At 59.3% G+C, this 11,940-nt stretch overlaps 1 protein-coding gene across 1 annotated transcript; it reads left to right on the forward strand.

Annotated features, from left to right (window-relative positions):
• Positions 1-338: 338 nt before the first annotated feature.
• On the forward strand, positions 339-8,764 carry LOC120395094 (RING finger protein 112-like; the record flags this gene model as incomplete). Its single annotated transcript, XM_039519252.1, has 13 exons — positions 339-626; positions 775-1,090; positions 1,558-1,773; positions 2,466-2,603; positions 2,833-2,937; positions 3,204-3,254; positions 4,742-4,798; positions 4,904-4,990; positions 5,506-5,635; positions 5,758-5,888; positions 6,835-6,888; positions 7,604-7,678; positions 8,345-8,764. Coding segments are annotated over exons 1-13 (1,803 nt in total), but the record flags the coding sequence as incomplete, so codon positions are not given.
• Between the last annotated feature and the right edge of the window lie 3,176 nt (positions 8,765-11,940).

Raw genomic sequence — 11,940 nt, forward strand, 5'->3', positions numbered from 1 at the left:
CCTCATGCCACAGCCCCACTGCACCCAGAGCCCAGGGGTCCCAGCTCTCAGCTCCCCTCCCTCACCCTTCCAGCCCCCACCTCTTCCAGAGCTGGGAGAGAACCCAGGAGTCCAGGCTCCTAGACCCCCTGCTCTAACCATCAGAACCCACTCCCCTCCCAGAGCCTGGGAGAGAACCCAGGAGTCCTGGCTCCCAGCTCCCCCTGCTGTAACCCACTAGCCCCCACCCCTCCCAGAGCTGGGAGAGAACCCAGGAGTCTGGGCTCCCAGACCCCCTGCTCTAACCCACCAGCCCCTACTCCCCTCCCAGAGCTGGGAGAGAACCCAGGAGTCCGGGCTCCCAGATCCCTGCTCTAATCCACTAGCCCCCACCCCTCCCAGAGCTGGGAGAGAACCCAGGAGTCCGGGCTCCCTGGCATTACTGCTTTCCAGACACTAAACAGTTTCCCCCTCTGCCAGCCCCCCGTTTGAGCAGGGTGGGTGCGAGGGGGCGACTCCCTGGGTGTCCTGGTGTCTCAGTTCTCCAGCAGAGTTTGGCTTTAGCCGCAGCCCAGGAGGAGGGGAGATCGGTCAACCCGAGCCCGGCCTGTCACCAGCTGCATTATGGGAAATGCAAATAATAAAGGGTAAGTGCTCCAGTCCCACCCAATTCAGGTGTAACCTACTCCAGAGCTGGGGCTAGAGCCCATGAATCCTGGCTCCCCATCTCCCCTCCCTGAGCTGGGATGGAACCCAGGAGTCCTGGCACACAGGCCCCCTGCTGTGTGTCTCCAGGCCAATCCCACCCCGCTCCTCGAAGCCACCTCCACAGGGGATGGTGAAGCAACTCCAGGAGGACGTCACCTGCTCCATCTGCCTGGACATCTTGGAGGACCCCGTCTCCATCGAGTGCGGCCACAATTTCTGCCGGGGCTGCCTCGCGGCTCACTGGAGCGGGGTCTCGGCCTGGGGGTCCCAGTGCCCCGAGTGCCGGGCTCCCTGCTCCAGGAACCGGATGATCCCAGACACACGCGTCAAAAGCCTGGTGTTGAAAATCAGAGGCCTGCCATGCGAAGAGACGCCGACAGCGACAGGGACAGCGAGCCCTGAGGTGGGTGCAGCCATGGCTGGTCCGGAGATGCAGCCACCTCTGGGGCAGGGCAGCTGGGGACCGGTGACAGTCCCTACAGCACAGCACCCCCAGCCCCACGCTGGGGCCCTGGGGTCAGAGGGGAGGCCGGCTAACGGGATTCCTGTGTCCCTTTAGCAACCGGTCAGGTCCCTGGGCTGATAAGGGGGGAGCTGGGCCTCAGGGCTCAGATCTGCTGATAAGAAATTAACCCCCCCGAGCAAACAGCCTGTGACTCCACCCAGGGGACCCCAGTGTGGGGGTTAGCTGGCTGGAACGGATGGGACACGGGGCCTTTCCCCTGTAGGGGGCACTGGCCTGGATCTGGCCCAGGGTGGGACTGGCTGGTTCAGGGGCTGGGAATGGGGCTCAGGGGCTCTGATCCGGGGCACAGGGGACTCACCGTCTCGGGGTGGGGTCCCGGCTCTGACCCGGCTCTGTCCCTGCAGCAGGGGCTGGGGGCTCAGCCGGAGCCGGGGCGCCCGGTGCAGCTGGTGCGTCTGGACAAGGAAGGGGTCCTGACCCTGGACGAGGAGGCCCTGAGCCGCTGCCTGGAGCAGGGTGGGGTGGGGGACGCCCCCGTCTGCCTGGTGTCCATCGTCGGGGAGCAGCGCCGGGGCAAATCCTTCCTGCTGAACTACCTGCTGCGCCGGCTCCGGAGCCTGGTGAGTGGGGACGGGAGCCCCTCCCAGAGCCGGGGAAAGAACCCAGGAGTCCTGGCTCCCAGCCCCTCCCACTCTAATCACTAGACCCCACTCCCCTCCCAGAGCTGGGGATAGAACCCAGGAGTCCTGGCTCCCGGATCCCCCCTGTTCTAACCACCAGCCCCCACTCCCCTCCCAGAGCCAGGGATCGAACTCAGGAGTCCTGGCTCCCAGCCCCTCCCGCTCTAACCCACTAGACCCCACTCCCCTCCAAGAGCCAGGGAGAGAACCCAGGAGTCCTGGCTCCCAGCCCCCTCTGCTCTAACCACTAGACCCCACTCCCCTCCCACAGGGCAGTGCATGGGGATGGGAGCCCTAGGGTGGCTGGTACCTCACCCATCCCCGTCTCATGCTCTCTGAGCAGTGGTCTGAACTCCTGCCCCCTGCTGGAGGGGCTCAGACCAGCACAGATCTGTGACCTGTGTCCCCCGGCCACGTCGGGTCAGCTGTGCCAGGGGAGTGGGGAGCCGTGTGTCCGTCTGGAGCCTCATCCGTGTGTCCGTCTGGAGCCTCTTCTGTGTGTCTGTCTCAGCCTGAGGTTGCCTGTCCATCATCTTCCCAGTGCGCCGGTCCCCACACTACCTGCCTGCTAATAAAGTACCCACAGTCCCCCTGCACTAATTGCCCCTCCCCCGTGTCTCCCTCCCCCCCAGGATGGGAAGGACAGATCCTGGATGGGCCGGGAGGAGGAGCCCCTGGAGGGGTTCGAGTGGCGAGTTGGCACCCGCAGCGTCACCAAGGGGGTGTGGGCCTGGAGTCAGCCCTTCTGGGTCCCCACCGAGCGGGGGAAGGTGAGTGGGAAGGGTGTGGAAATGGGGTGGGGGGATGAGTGACCCCAGCAGATCTCTCCTTGGGGGAGCAGAGCAGCCAGAGGCTGGGGGGACTCTGTGACCGGGGCCTGGGAGGGGAGGCAGGGAGCACAGTGCCCCCCTGGGGCTGGGTCTCACTCGGTGCTGGGGCATGCAGGGGGCAGATCGGGGAGCTGGCGTGTGACCCGGCCCGTGGCTCCCCCCCCCCCAGGTGGCCGTGCTGCTGGTCGACACCGAGGGCTCCATGGACATCGCCAGAGACACGGAGACCAGCGTCAAACTCTCCGCCCTCTCCATGCTGCTTGGCTCCTACCAGGTAGGCACTAGGGGGCGCTGTGCTGCGGGGAACGGGGCAGGGCTCAGCAGGGGGCGCTCTCCCCTGGCAGCCAGGGCCGGCCCCGATGCCCCAGGTTGGCACTAGGGGGCGCTGTGCTGCTGGGAACGGGGCTCAGCAGGGGGCGCTCTCCCCTGGCAGCCAGGGCCGGCCCCGATGCCCCAGGTTGGCACTAGGGGGCGCTGTGCTGCTGGGAGTGGGTCGTGCGGGTTTCTGCATCTCACCCTGTCCTCTCTGATTACTTGCAGATCCTGAATGTTTCCAGCCAGATAAAGGACCCTGATCTAGAATATCTGGAGGTGAAGCAGGGAGAGGGCAGGACGTGGTGCTATTCTCATACAGCCTCTCAGGGTTCCCTCCCCACTCTAGGGTACAGATGTGGGGACCCACATGAAAGCCCCCACCCCCCAAGCTTAGTTCTACCAGCTTAGGTTAAAAACTTCCCCAAGGCACAAATCCTTCCTTGTCTTTGGATGGGTATTGCTGCCACCACCCAGTGAGTTAGACAAAGATTCAGGAAAAGGACCACTTGGAGTTCCTGTTCCCCAAAATATCCCCCCAAGCCCCTTCATCCCCCTTCCTGGAGAGGCTGGAGAATCATATACCAACCAAATAGGTTAACAAGGTGAGCACAGACCAGATCCTTGGGTTTCTAGGACACTTGAAAAAACAGAACTTTATTATTTTATAAAGAAAAAAAGGAAAAGAAACACCTCTGTAGAATCAGGATGGAAGGTAATTTTACAGGGTAATAAGATTCAAACACAGAGGATTCCCCTCTAGGCAAAACTTTAAAGTTACAAAAAAACAGGAACAAACCTCCCTCTTAGCATAGGGACAATTCACAAGCTAAAACAAGAGACAATCTAACACATTTCCTTGCTATTACTTACAATTTGTAATCTTAGATGCTTAGTTCAGGTCTGGCTTTGGGAGATGTATTTTCCCTTGATGACCCGGAGAGAACACAGAGAGAGAGACAAAACAAAAACCTTCCCCCACAGATTTAAAAGTCTCTTCTCCCCTCATTGGTCCTTTTGGTCAGGTCCCAACCAGGTTATTTGAGCTTCTTAACCCTTTACAGGTAAAGGAGGGATTTTATGCCACCCTTAGCTGTATGTTCAGGACACAGCCCCAATGGGGTCATCTGCCCACTCTACAGCTGGAGAAACTGAGGCCCAGAGAGAATCAGTGACTTGCCTGAGGTCAATGGGGAGTTTGTGGAACAGCCAGAGATAGAACCCAGGAGTCCTGGCTCCCAGCCCCCCCCGATCTAACCACTAGACCCCACTCCTCTCCCAGCATTGGGGATAGAACCCAGGAGTCCTGGGGCTGTATCCAGCAGGGCCCAGCTTCTGTGCTGCTCCAGGGGCTGGAGCTCGCCCCTGCCCGAGCTCCAGGCTTACTGAGAACAGGGGTGTTGCCAGGACTCTGGGAACGTCTCAGTATTTGGTATCTTGGTCTAATCTGTTCCTACCATTGGTGGGCATGGGGGCAAACAGAGCCCCTGGCCATGGGGCAGGGGAGAGGGGAACCTCGACTTGCAGTTCTGCTCTTTGGCCCCTAGGTGTCTCTGCACCACAGGGGAAAGCCGTGGGACCCTGGTGCCAGATCCAGACCAAGCTGGAGCTGCAGCTTGTGTGTGTGTGTATGTGTGTGTGTGTGTGTGTGGGGGGGGGGGGTGTTTGTTGGTAGGATTTCCACCCCCGCATCCACCCCCAGGGCACATGCTGCCTCTCTGCCCCAGAGATCCCAGACTCACCCCCCTGCCCTCTCTGCTCTGCAGATGTTTCTGCACGTGGCCGAAGAGGTGGGAAAGGAATACGGGCTGGAGCCCATCCAGGTGAGACAACATCCCCCCCATCCCCCGCCCTGCCCCAGCCACCCCCTGCCCCACACCCGAGGGGTTCACCCTTCCCCTCCTGACATCGTCCCGTCTCCCCTGCAGCACCTAGACCTGCTGGTGCGGGACTGGAGCAGCTCCACGCTCCTTGGAGGCGACGGTGGGAAGAAGCATCTGAGAGACGTCCGACAGGTGACTGTGGGGAATGGGGCATGGGGTCTTTGCCCCCTGGAGCAGGGGTTGGCAACCTCTCGGAAGTGCCGTGCCAAGTCTCCATTAATTTAAGGTTTCACATGCCAGTAAAAGGTTTGACATGCCGGACCGGCACGTGGGTGGCAGACAGAACCACAGACCGGCAGCGGGATGAGCGCCTGGTATGGGGATCCATCCACTGGCCTCTGCCAGCCGGGGTCCCGGCTGCCGGCCCAGTTCAGCCGCTGCCGGCCCGGGTTGTGTCCATCCAGGCCGGCAGCAGGCTGAGGGGGGCCACTGGCCAGGACCCCGGCTGGCAGCAGCGTGCCACCAAAAATCAGCCCGTGTGCCGCCTTTGGCACGTGTGCCACAGGTTGCCGACCCCTGCTCTGGGGGGTGCTGGCTCCGATCCGGCCCCATGGCGAGGGCCTGCTGGCTCCGGGGAGCAGGGAATGGGTCCCTGGGTATTTCCCTCTGTTGATGTCTCACTTTGCCGATTCGCCCGGCTCCGGCAGATGCTGGCGGCGACGTTCCCCTGCAAACACCCCAAGGCCCTGGAAGTGCTGAGCAGAAGCAGCAGCCGCTGTTACCTGATGCCCTTCCCTGGCAAGTGGATCATGACTGGAAACCGGGGAAGCCTGAGAGGTAACGGACCCGGGACAGCGGCTCTGAGCCTGGGCAATGGGGCGTCTCCGTCTCTGCCGGGGAACGGGCCGTGGGGGGATGCTCCGGCTCCAGGTTCATTGCCATCTCCCTCCCCTTGGCAGACATGGACGAGGATTTCCGGGACACCCTGAGGGACTATGTCACCGCCCTGGTGGGCTCGGTCGGTCAACACATCTGGAGGGACCGGCACGGGGAGCTGCTCACTGGGACACAGCTCGCTGCCAAGATAAAGGTGGGAATTGGTCTCAGTAGGGGGCGCTGTCCCCTGGCAGTCAGGGCTCCCCCAATACCCCATGGTGGCACTAGGGGGCGCTGTGCTGCGGGGAGCGGGGTGGGGGGTCTGTAGGGACGCTCTCCCCTGGCAGTCAGGGCTGCCCCCAATACCCCGTGGTGGCACTAGGGGGCGCTGTGCTGCAGGGAGCGGGGTGGGGGGTCTGTAGGGACTCTCCCCTGGCAGTCAGGGCTGCCCCCAATACCCCATGGTGGCACTAGGGGGCGCTGTGCTGCGGGGAGCAGGGTCGGGGCTTAGCCCTTTTTGCTGAATTTTTGTGAATTAAGAATCGGGGTCGTATTTCTATCCTAGCAGAATCCCAGCTTGAATGATTCTGCTGAGCCTTCCTACATCATCCAGGAAAGTTCTTCATTTCCCCCGCCAAACTGATTCCCACCGTTGTCTTATGGCCGTTCCCCAGCTGCCCTGCCCCAGAGGTGGATGTTAGATGGGTTGGGATCTGACAGAGAATTCTTTCCTTGGTTCTGGCTGGTGCGTCTTGCCCACATGCTCAGGGTTTAGCTGATCACCATATTTGGGGTCGGGAAGGAATTCTCCTCCAGGGCAGATTGGCAGAGGCCCTGGAGGTTTTTTGCCTTCCTCTGCAGCATGGGGCACGGGTCACTTGCTGGAGGATTCTGTGCAGCTTGAGGTCTTCAAACCACAATTTGAGGACTTCAATAGCTCAGACATAGGTTAGGGGTTTGTTACAGGAGTGGGTGGGTGAGATTCTGTGGCCTGCGTTGTGCAGGAGGTCAGACTAGATGATCATAATGGTCCCTTCTGACCTTAAAGTCTATGAGTCTATGAGGTGGCTGCATCTCAGCGCCGGGCGAGCCGTCCCCATGTTCACATTTTCCTAAGCCCCGTGGAGTCTGTATTGTGATTTCTTGTGCTTTCCTTGCAGAAATTCTCTGATCTGATGAAGAAACATCACTGTGGCTTCTCCTCTCCCGCTCAGGTACCTTCTCTGTCTGTCTCTGCCTCTGACCTGATCCAGGGATGTGTCCCACCTCCTGAATTCACTTCCGATGCAAAACTGCTTCCTACTTTTGTCGTACTCCTGCTGCTTCGCCCGAAAGGTGGCTGCAGCTCATGTCGGGCAAACCATCCCCGTGTGGGGTTGCTGTGAGGCTATTCCCCAGCTGCCTCACCCCAGAAGTGGCTGCATCTCAGCACTGGGTGAGCCATCCCTGTGCAGTGTTGCGTGTGGCTGTTTCCAGATGCTCCGACCCAGAGGTGGCTGCATCTCAGGAGTGTGTTTGGTTTTTTTCCCCACGCAGCCAAATTTTAGTTACCGGCGAAATATCAAAAGCCGAAATACTTCGATCTGGAAATGCCTCTGTGGTGTCTCATGGGAATAATAGTTTGGCTCGGCATGCTCCCTTTTCTCCCCTTAAATCAGCTCTCTGATGGGACTGCAGCTCCCATGATGCACCACAGAGGCCGGAGATGGTGCATCATGGGAGTCCCTGGCTGTGGGGCATCATGGGGCTTGTAGTTTGGGTGCCTGGCTTCAGGCTGAGCTGCTGAAGTGGCTCATGGGAGTTGTAGTCTCACGCTGGCTAGTGGCATCACTCTGTTACGTGAGGTTGCTGCGGTGGACGCTGCAGCCAGTAGGTGGAGATGGGGCCCCATAAACTGTGGCTCACCCCAGCCGTGTCCTCCCCGTGCAGATGGCCATCACCTTCCACAACCAGAGAGTCCTGGACAGGGCCAGCGCAGACCACGCTGTGTTTCTGAAGGAGAAGGTGAGTCTGGGGGTGGGGTGTCAGTGCCCCAGCCAGGGGAACCCCAAGGAACCATCCCAGCGAACGCCACTGGCTGTGGGCTTGGGGGTAGGAGATGGGACCTCGTATCTCTATAGCCACGCTGGGAGCTGGAGATGAGAGGCTCCTGCACTGGGGTTGTGTATGTGCGTGTGGGGGGATAAGTTTGCCCTGTGGCCAGCTGCAGTAGTGGAGGCATCATGGCCCAGGTGGTTAATGGACTGTCCAGGACTAGGAACTCCTGGATTTTGTCCACTGCAATGCCGCAGAGTCCCCTGGGTGAGTCACGGAGTCTCTCTGGACCTCAGTTTCCCCATCTAGCAAAGGAGGAGAATGACCCAGCATTCGGGGGTTTTAGCCTGTGAGCTTTTTGGGTCAGGGATGGTCTCTCACTGAGTTTGTGTGCCAGGCCCAGTGTGAGGGGGGACCACCATCTCAGGCTGGGTCTGTGCCGCGCCCAGCGCGAGGGGGGACCCCGACCTCAGTCCAGGTCTGTGCCGCGCCTGGCGCGAGGGGGGCCCCCATCTCAGTCCTGGTGTGTGCCATGCTCGGCACGAGGGGGGCCCCTATCTCGGTCGGGTGGGTGGGGTCTGTGCTGCGCTTTCCCTTTCTAACGCTCTTGGCCGCCTCCTCTCCCGGCGGGCGCAGGACGGCGACTCCCGGAACCCGATCGACTGCCTGAAGGTGCGGCCGAGCAAGATGGCGGAGCAGTTCGCAGAGCGGCGCGGGCAGTTGCTGTGGCGGTGCCGGACAGACATGCAGGAGCCGGCGCCGGAGAAAGAGGCCCTGCTGATGGAGCTGGAGGAGGAGTTGACACAGGAGGCTGAGACCTTCCTGGAGACCTACAAGAAGCGCTTCAAGATATTTGCCATTTTGGCAGGCGTGGGCACGGGGGTGGTGGTTTTGGGTCCGGTGGGCGGAGCTGTCGGTGCCGGGATCGGTGCTGGGATCGCCGCCGCTGTCGTCGCTGCCGAGGCGGCTGTGGCCATTGGGGCGGCGACAGGTGCCGCGGCCGGGATCGTCGTGGGTGGGGGCGTGGGCGGGGGCGTGGGTGGGAACATCGCCCGGAGGGATAGGCAGAGGGCTGAGGCTGCTGGTGGCGGGAGGGAGGAGTGGGACAGAACTGAGGATTTATCAGACAACACACCCCTGATCTGATCCGTGTCCCTCCCCTTCCCCCAAATCTGGGGCTGACGAATGGGGTGACGGGGCTGCAGTGTGGCCCAGACACGTCCCCCCAGAAGCCACCCCAGAGCAGGGAGCCATCGCCCCCAGATTCTAAGAAGGGATGTTTAGATCCTCTCATCTGACCTGCTGTGCCACCCAGGCTGGAGAACGCCGCCCACTTCCCCCTGCGTTGGGCCCGACATCTCCTGTTGCACTAAACCATCTCCCGGACAGGCGGCCAGTCTGGCTCGGAAGCCAGAAGAGACGGAGACCCCACCGCTTTCCCACTGGTGAATCACCCGCGCTGTGAAAAATCCGGTGCCTCGTTTCCGATGGGAGTGTCTCTGGCTTTAACTTCCAGCCCTCGGTTCTCACTCTGCCTTCTTCCGACGTTGCAGGGCCACTCCGGCAGCAACGTGAAATGCTTGGAAACGCCCGGCCGACGGTCCTGTCCCGAGATCACCCGCTGGGGGTGACAACGGGTGCCTGGCTGAGTTCCTACAACAGCAGGCGTGTGGTTCGGTCCTGGGGGACAGATCTCCAGCCGCCCCTCTGAGCGGGAAGGCGGATCCAGGGGAGAGGGCACAGGAAGATGTGGGTTTCTTGCTCTACCATGGGCTTCCTCTGTGACCTTGTGGCCAAGTCCCTTAGTTGCTCCGTGCCTCAGTTTCCCATCTGTCTAATGAGGGTAATAATGCATTGGAAGATGGCGAGCGGTTTGAGCTCCACTGAGAGGAAGCGCTATCCAGGAAACAAGCATCGTTATTTATTCGGCGGGAGGGCTATAAAACCATCCGAAGCTAAAGGGAAATTGGTTCCACACCCATGGACGCCCGTCGAGCAGGGGACACCCTCTGGCCATTTCCACAGGAAGGCTCAGCTCCCCCCCTTCAGTGCTGGTGAAAGGCCAGGACTTGGGCATGGGGATTTCCAACCAATGAGACCTCGGGCTGGCGGGATCCTCCAGCTGTTCCACGCCAGCCTCCGCAGGTGCCTACGATCCGATAGACCCCTCTAGAGGTACGGGGTCAGCTCCATCCTGGCCTGGCCGGGGTGAGTCGGGAGCGCCCCTTCCCCTCACAGATTCCAGGCCTGGGTAACACAGGCATGATCCTGCCCTGAATTAATTCCTGCTTGAACTAGAGCGACATGTTAGAGAAACTTCCCATCTCGATTTAAAAATGGCCAGTGATGGAGAATCTGCCACAACCCTTGGGGAATTGTTCCGGTTGTTCTCACTGTTAAAAATTTCCACCTTACTTCCAGTCTGAGTTTTATCTAGCTTCAACGTCCAGCCATTGGCGCATGTTAGGCCTTTCCGTGCTAGACTGACGGATCCATTATCAAATATTTGTTTCCCAGGTGGGTACTTATGGCCTGGGATCCAGTCACCCCTTAACCTGCTCTTTGTTGAGTCCTATCTTCCGAAGAACTCGTTGGAAATTTAATATCAGGGCTGCAGGTTTTCAGAGGCTGCACCTTGGTACATAGCAAGAGAAAGCAGAACTCCCTTGGTCTGCAAAGTTGTCCTGCTGGAAGCGTGGCCAGTCAACAGGTCTTGGGCGCAGGATAGTCTCAGAGCAGTGGAGGCATTTACACAATTTCCTTTGTGCCCAACAGGTGGAAAGGTATTTGGGGTACTGTGTTAGGGTGTCAATGTACAGATGAGTGTGTGCGTGTGTCGAAGCACCTGTAAATGACGGCCGTGGGGAGTGCTAAAGAGTAATCGCCCAGATTTAAGTAACTGTGAAGTGTGATCCATCCAACCTTGAACGGTGAGTTCCTGGTTTTGGGAGAAGTCTCCACAGAAACGGTCAGCTCTAATTCGGTTAGGGGAAGATACGGGTGCTGCTTATCGGAAGTGCTTTGTTAACATTCGTATTCCTGTGTTTGGCGGGAAACACAGAAGGGGAAACAGATTAGTCACTATATAGAACTAGTCCATTGAAACAGGAATTTCAATAGATTCCTGAGGGCACAATTAGGAGGTAAAAGATAATTTGGCTTCAATCCTAACCGATCCAGCCAGCGGAGCTGATTAAGGCCTAAGCGGGGTTTATACCGAAAGGGGCGACCTCCTCTTTACATTCCCTCTTTTCCGATGTCAGGATTGAGTCTCGCTGCTTTCGTTTGATGGAAATATGGGGCTGGAAGGGACCCTGAGACGTCCTCAAGCCCAGCCCCCGGCACTGAGGCAGGACCAAGTAACCCCAGACCAGCCCTGACGGGGGGTTGTCCCGCTGCTCTTAAAAGCCTCCAGTGCCGGAGATTCCACAACCCCCTCAGTCACCGAGTGCAGGGCTTGGCTGGCATTAGGGCTACACACCTTTTATGACGTCCCACCCCCGACTCCTGCCCCACCTGTGCTGGAAGCAACGAGAGCGCTGGGGGGAGAGAGACGTGAATGGGGGAGACTGGCCCCAGGCTTCGAGGGGAAGCCGGCGGGTTAAGGATTATTACCCACCTGTAACCTCCTGTGGGGTGAGAAAAACTGCTTGACCTAATGCTGGTTGGTCTAATAAAGGTTAAGATTTAAAGTCTGAGCTTATCTTTTATTTTCTTTGGTAACTAGCCCTGATGTTTTGTGCCTACCACATACAGTCACTGACATCTCCCTTTCCGCAGTTAATAAACCTGTTTTATATTGTACCTAAACCAGTGAGTTTTGGTTGAAGTGCTGGGAAATCTCAGCTCAGTTTACAGAGGCTGGTTTGTCTCCTTTCCACAGCGAGGGAGTGGCAGACTGGGTAATAAACTTACACTGGTCGGGCTGCTGAGCTGGTCCAGCTCCAGGGTGCAAGGCTGGGGGTTTGGGAGGTTTGCTGACGCCTTTCTCTGTGCGATTCATGAGTGGCCTTGGGTAAATCCTTCCCTGGCTAATCCCCGATACCCCAGTGCTGAGGGGAGAGGCCCTGGGCCAGAGTCCAGGGAACGTGCCCAGGCTCAGCCTATGTGCCAAATTTAGTGATTTTTGGCTGGCTCGGTCCCAAAAGAAAGGGGGAGGATTGAAGAGAAAGTACCAATGGGGAGAGGCCAATGCTCCCAGTCAGCCCGATTGACAGGGCAGGCCGGCCAAT

The sequence above is a fragment of the Mauremys reevesii genome, unplaced genomic scaffold (assembly GCF_016161935.1).
Source record: "Mauremys reevesii isolate NIE-2019 unplaced genomic scaffold, ASM1616193v1 Contig94, whole genome shotgun sequence".
NCBI lineage: Eukaryota > Metazoa > Chordata > Testudines > Geoemydidae > Mauremys > Mauremys reevesii.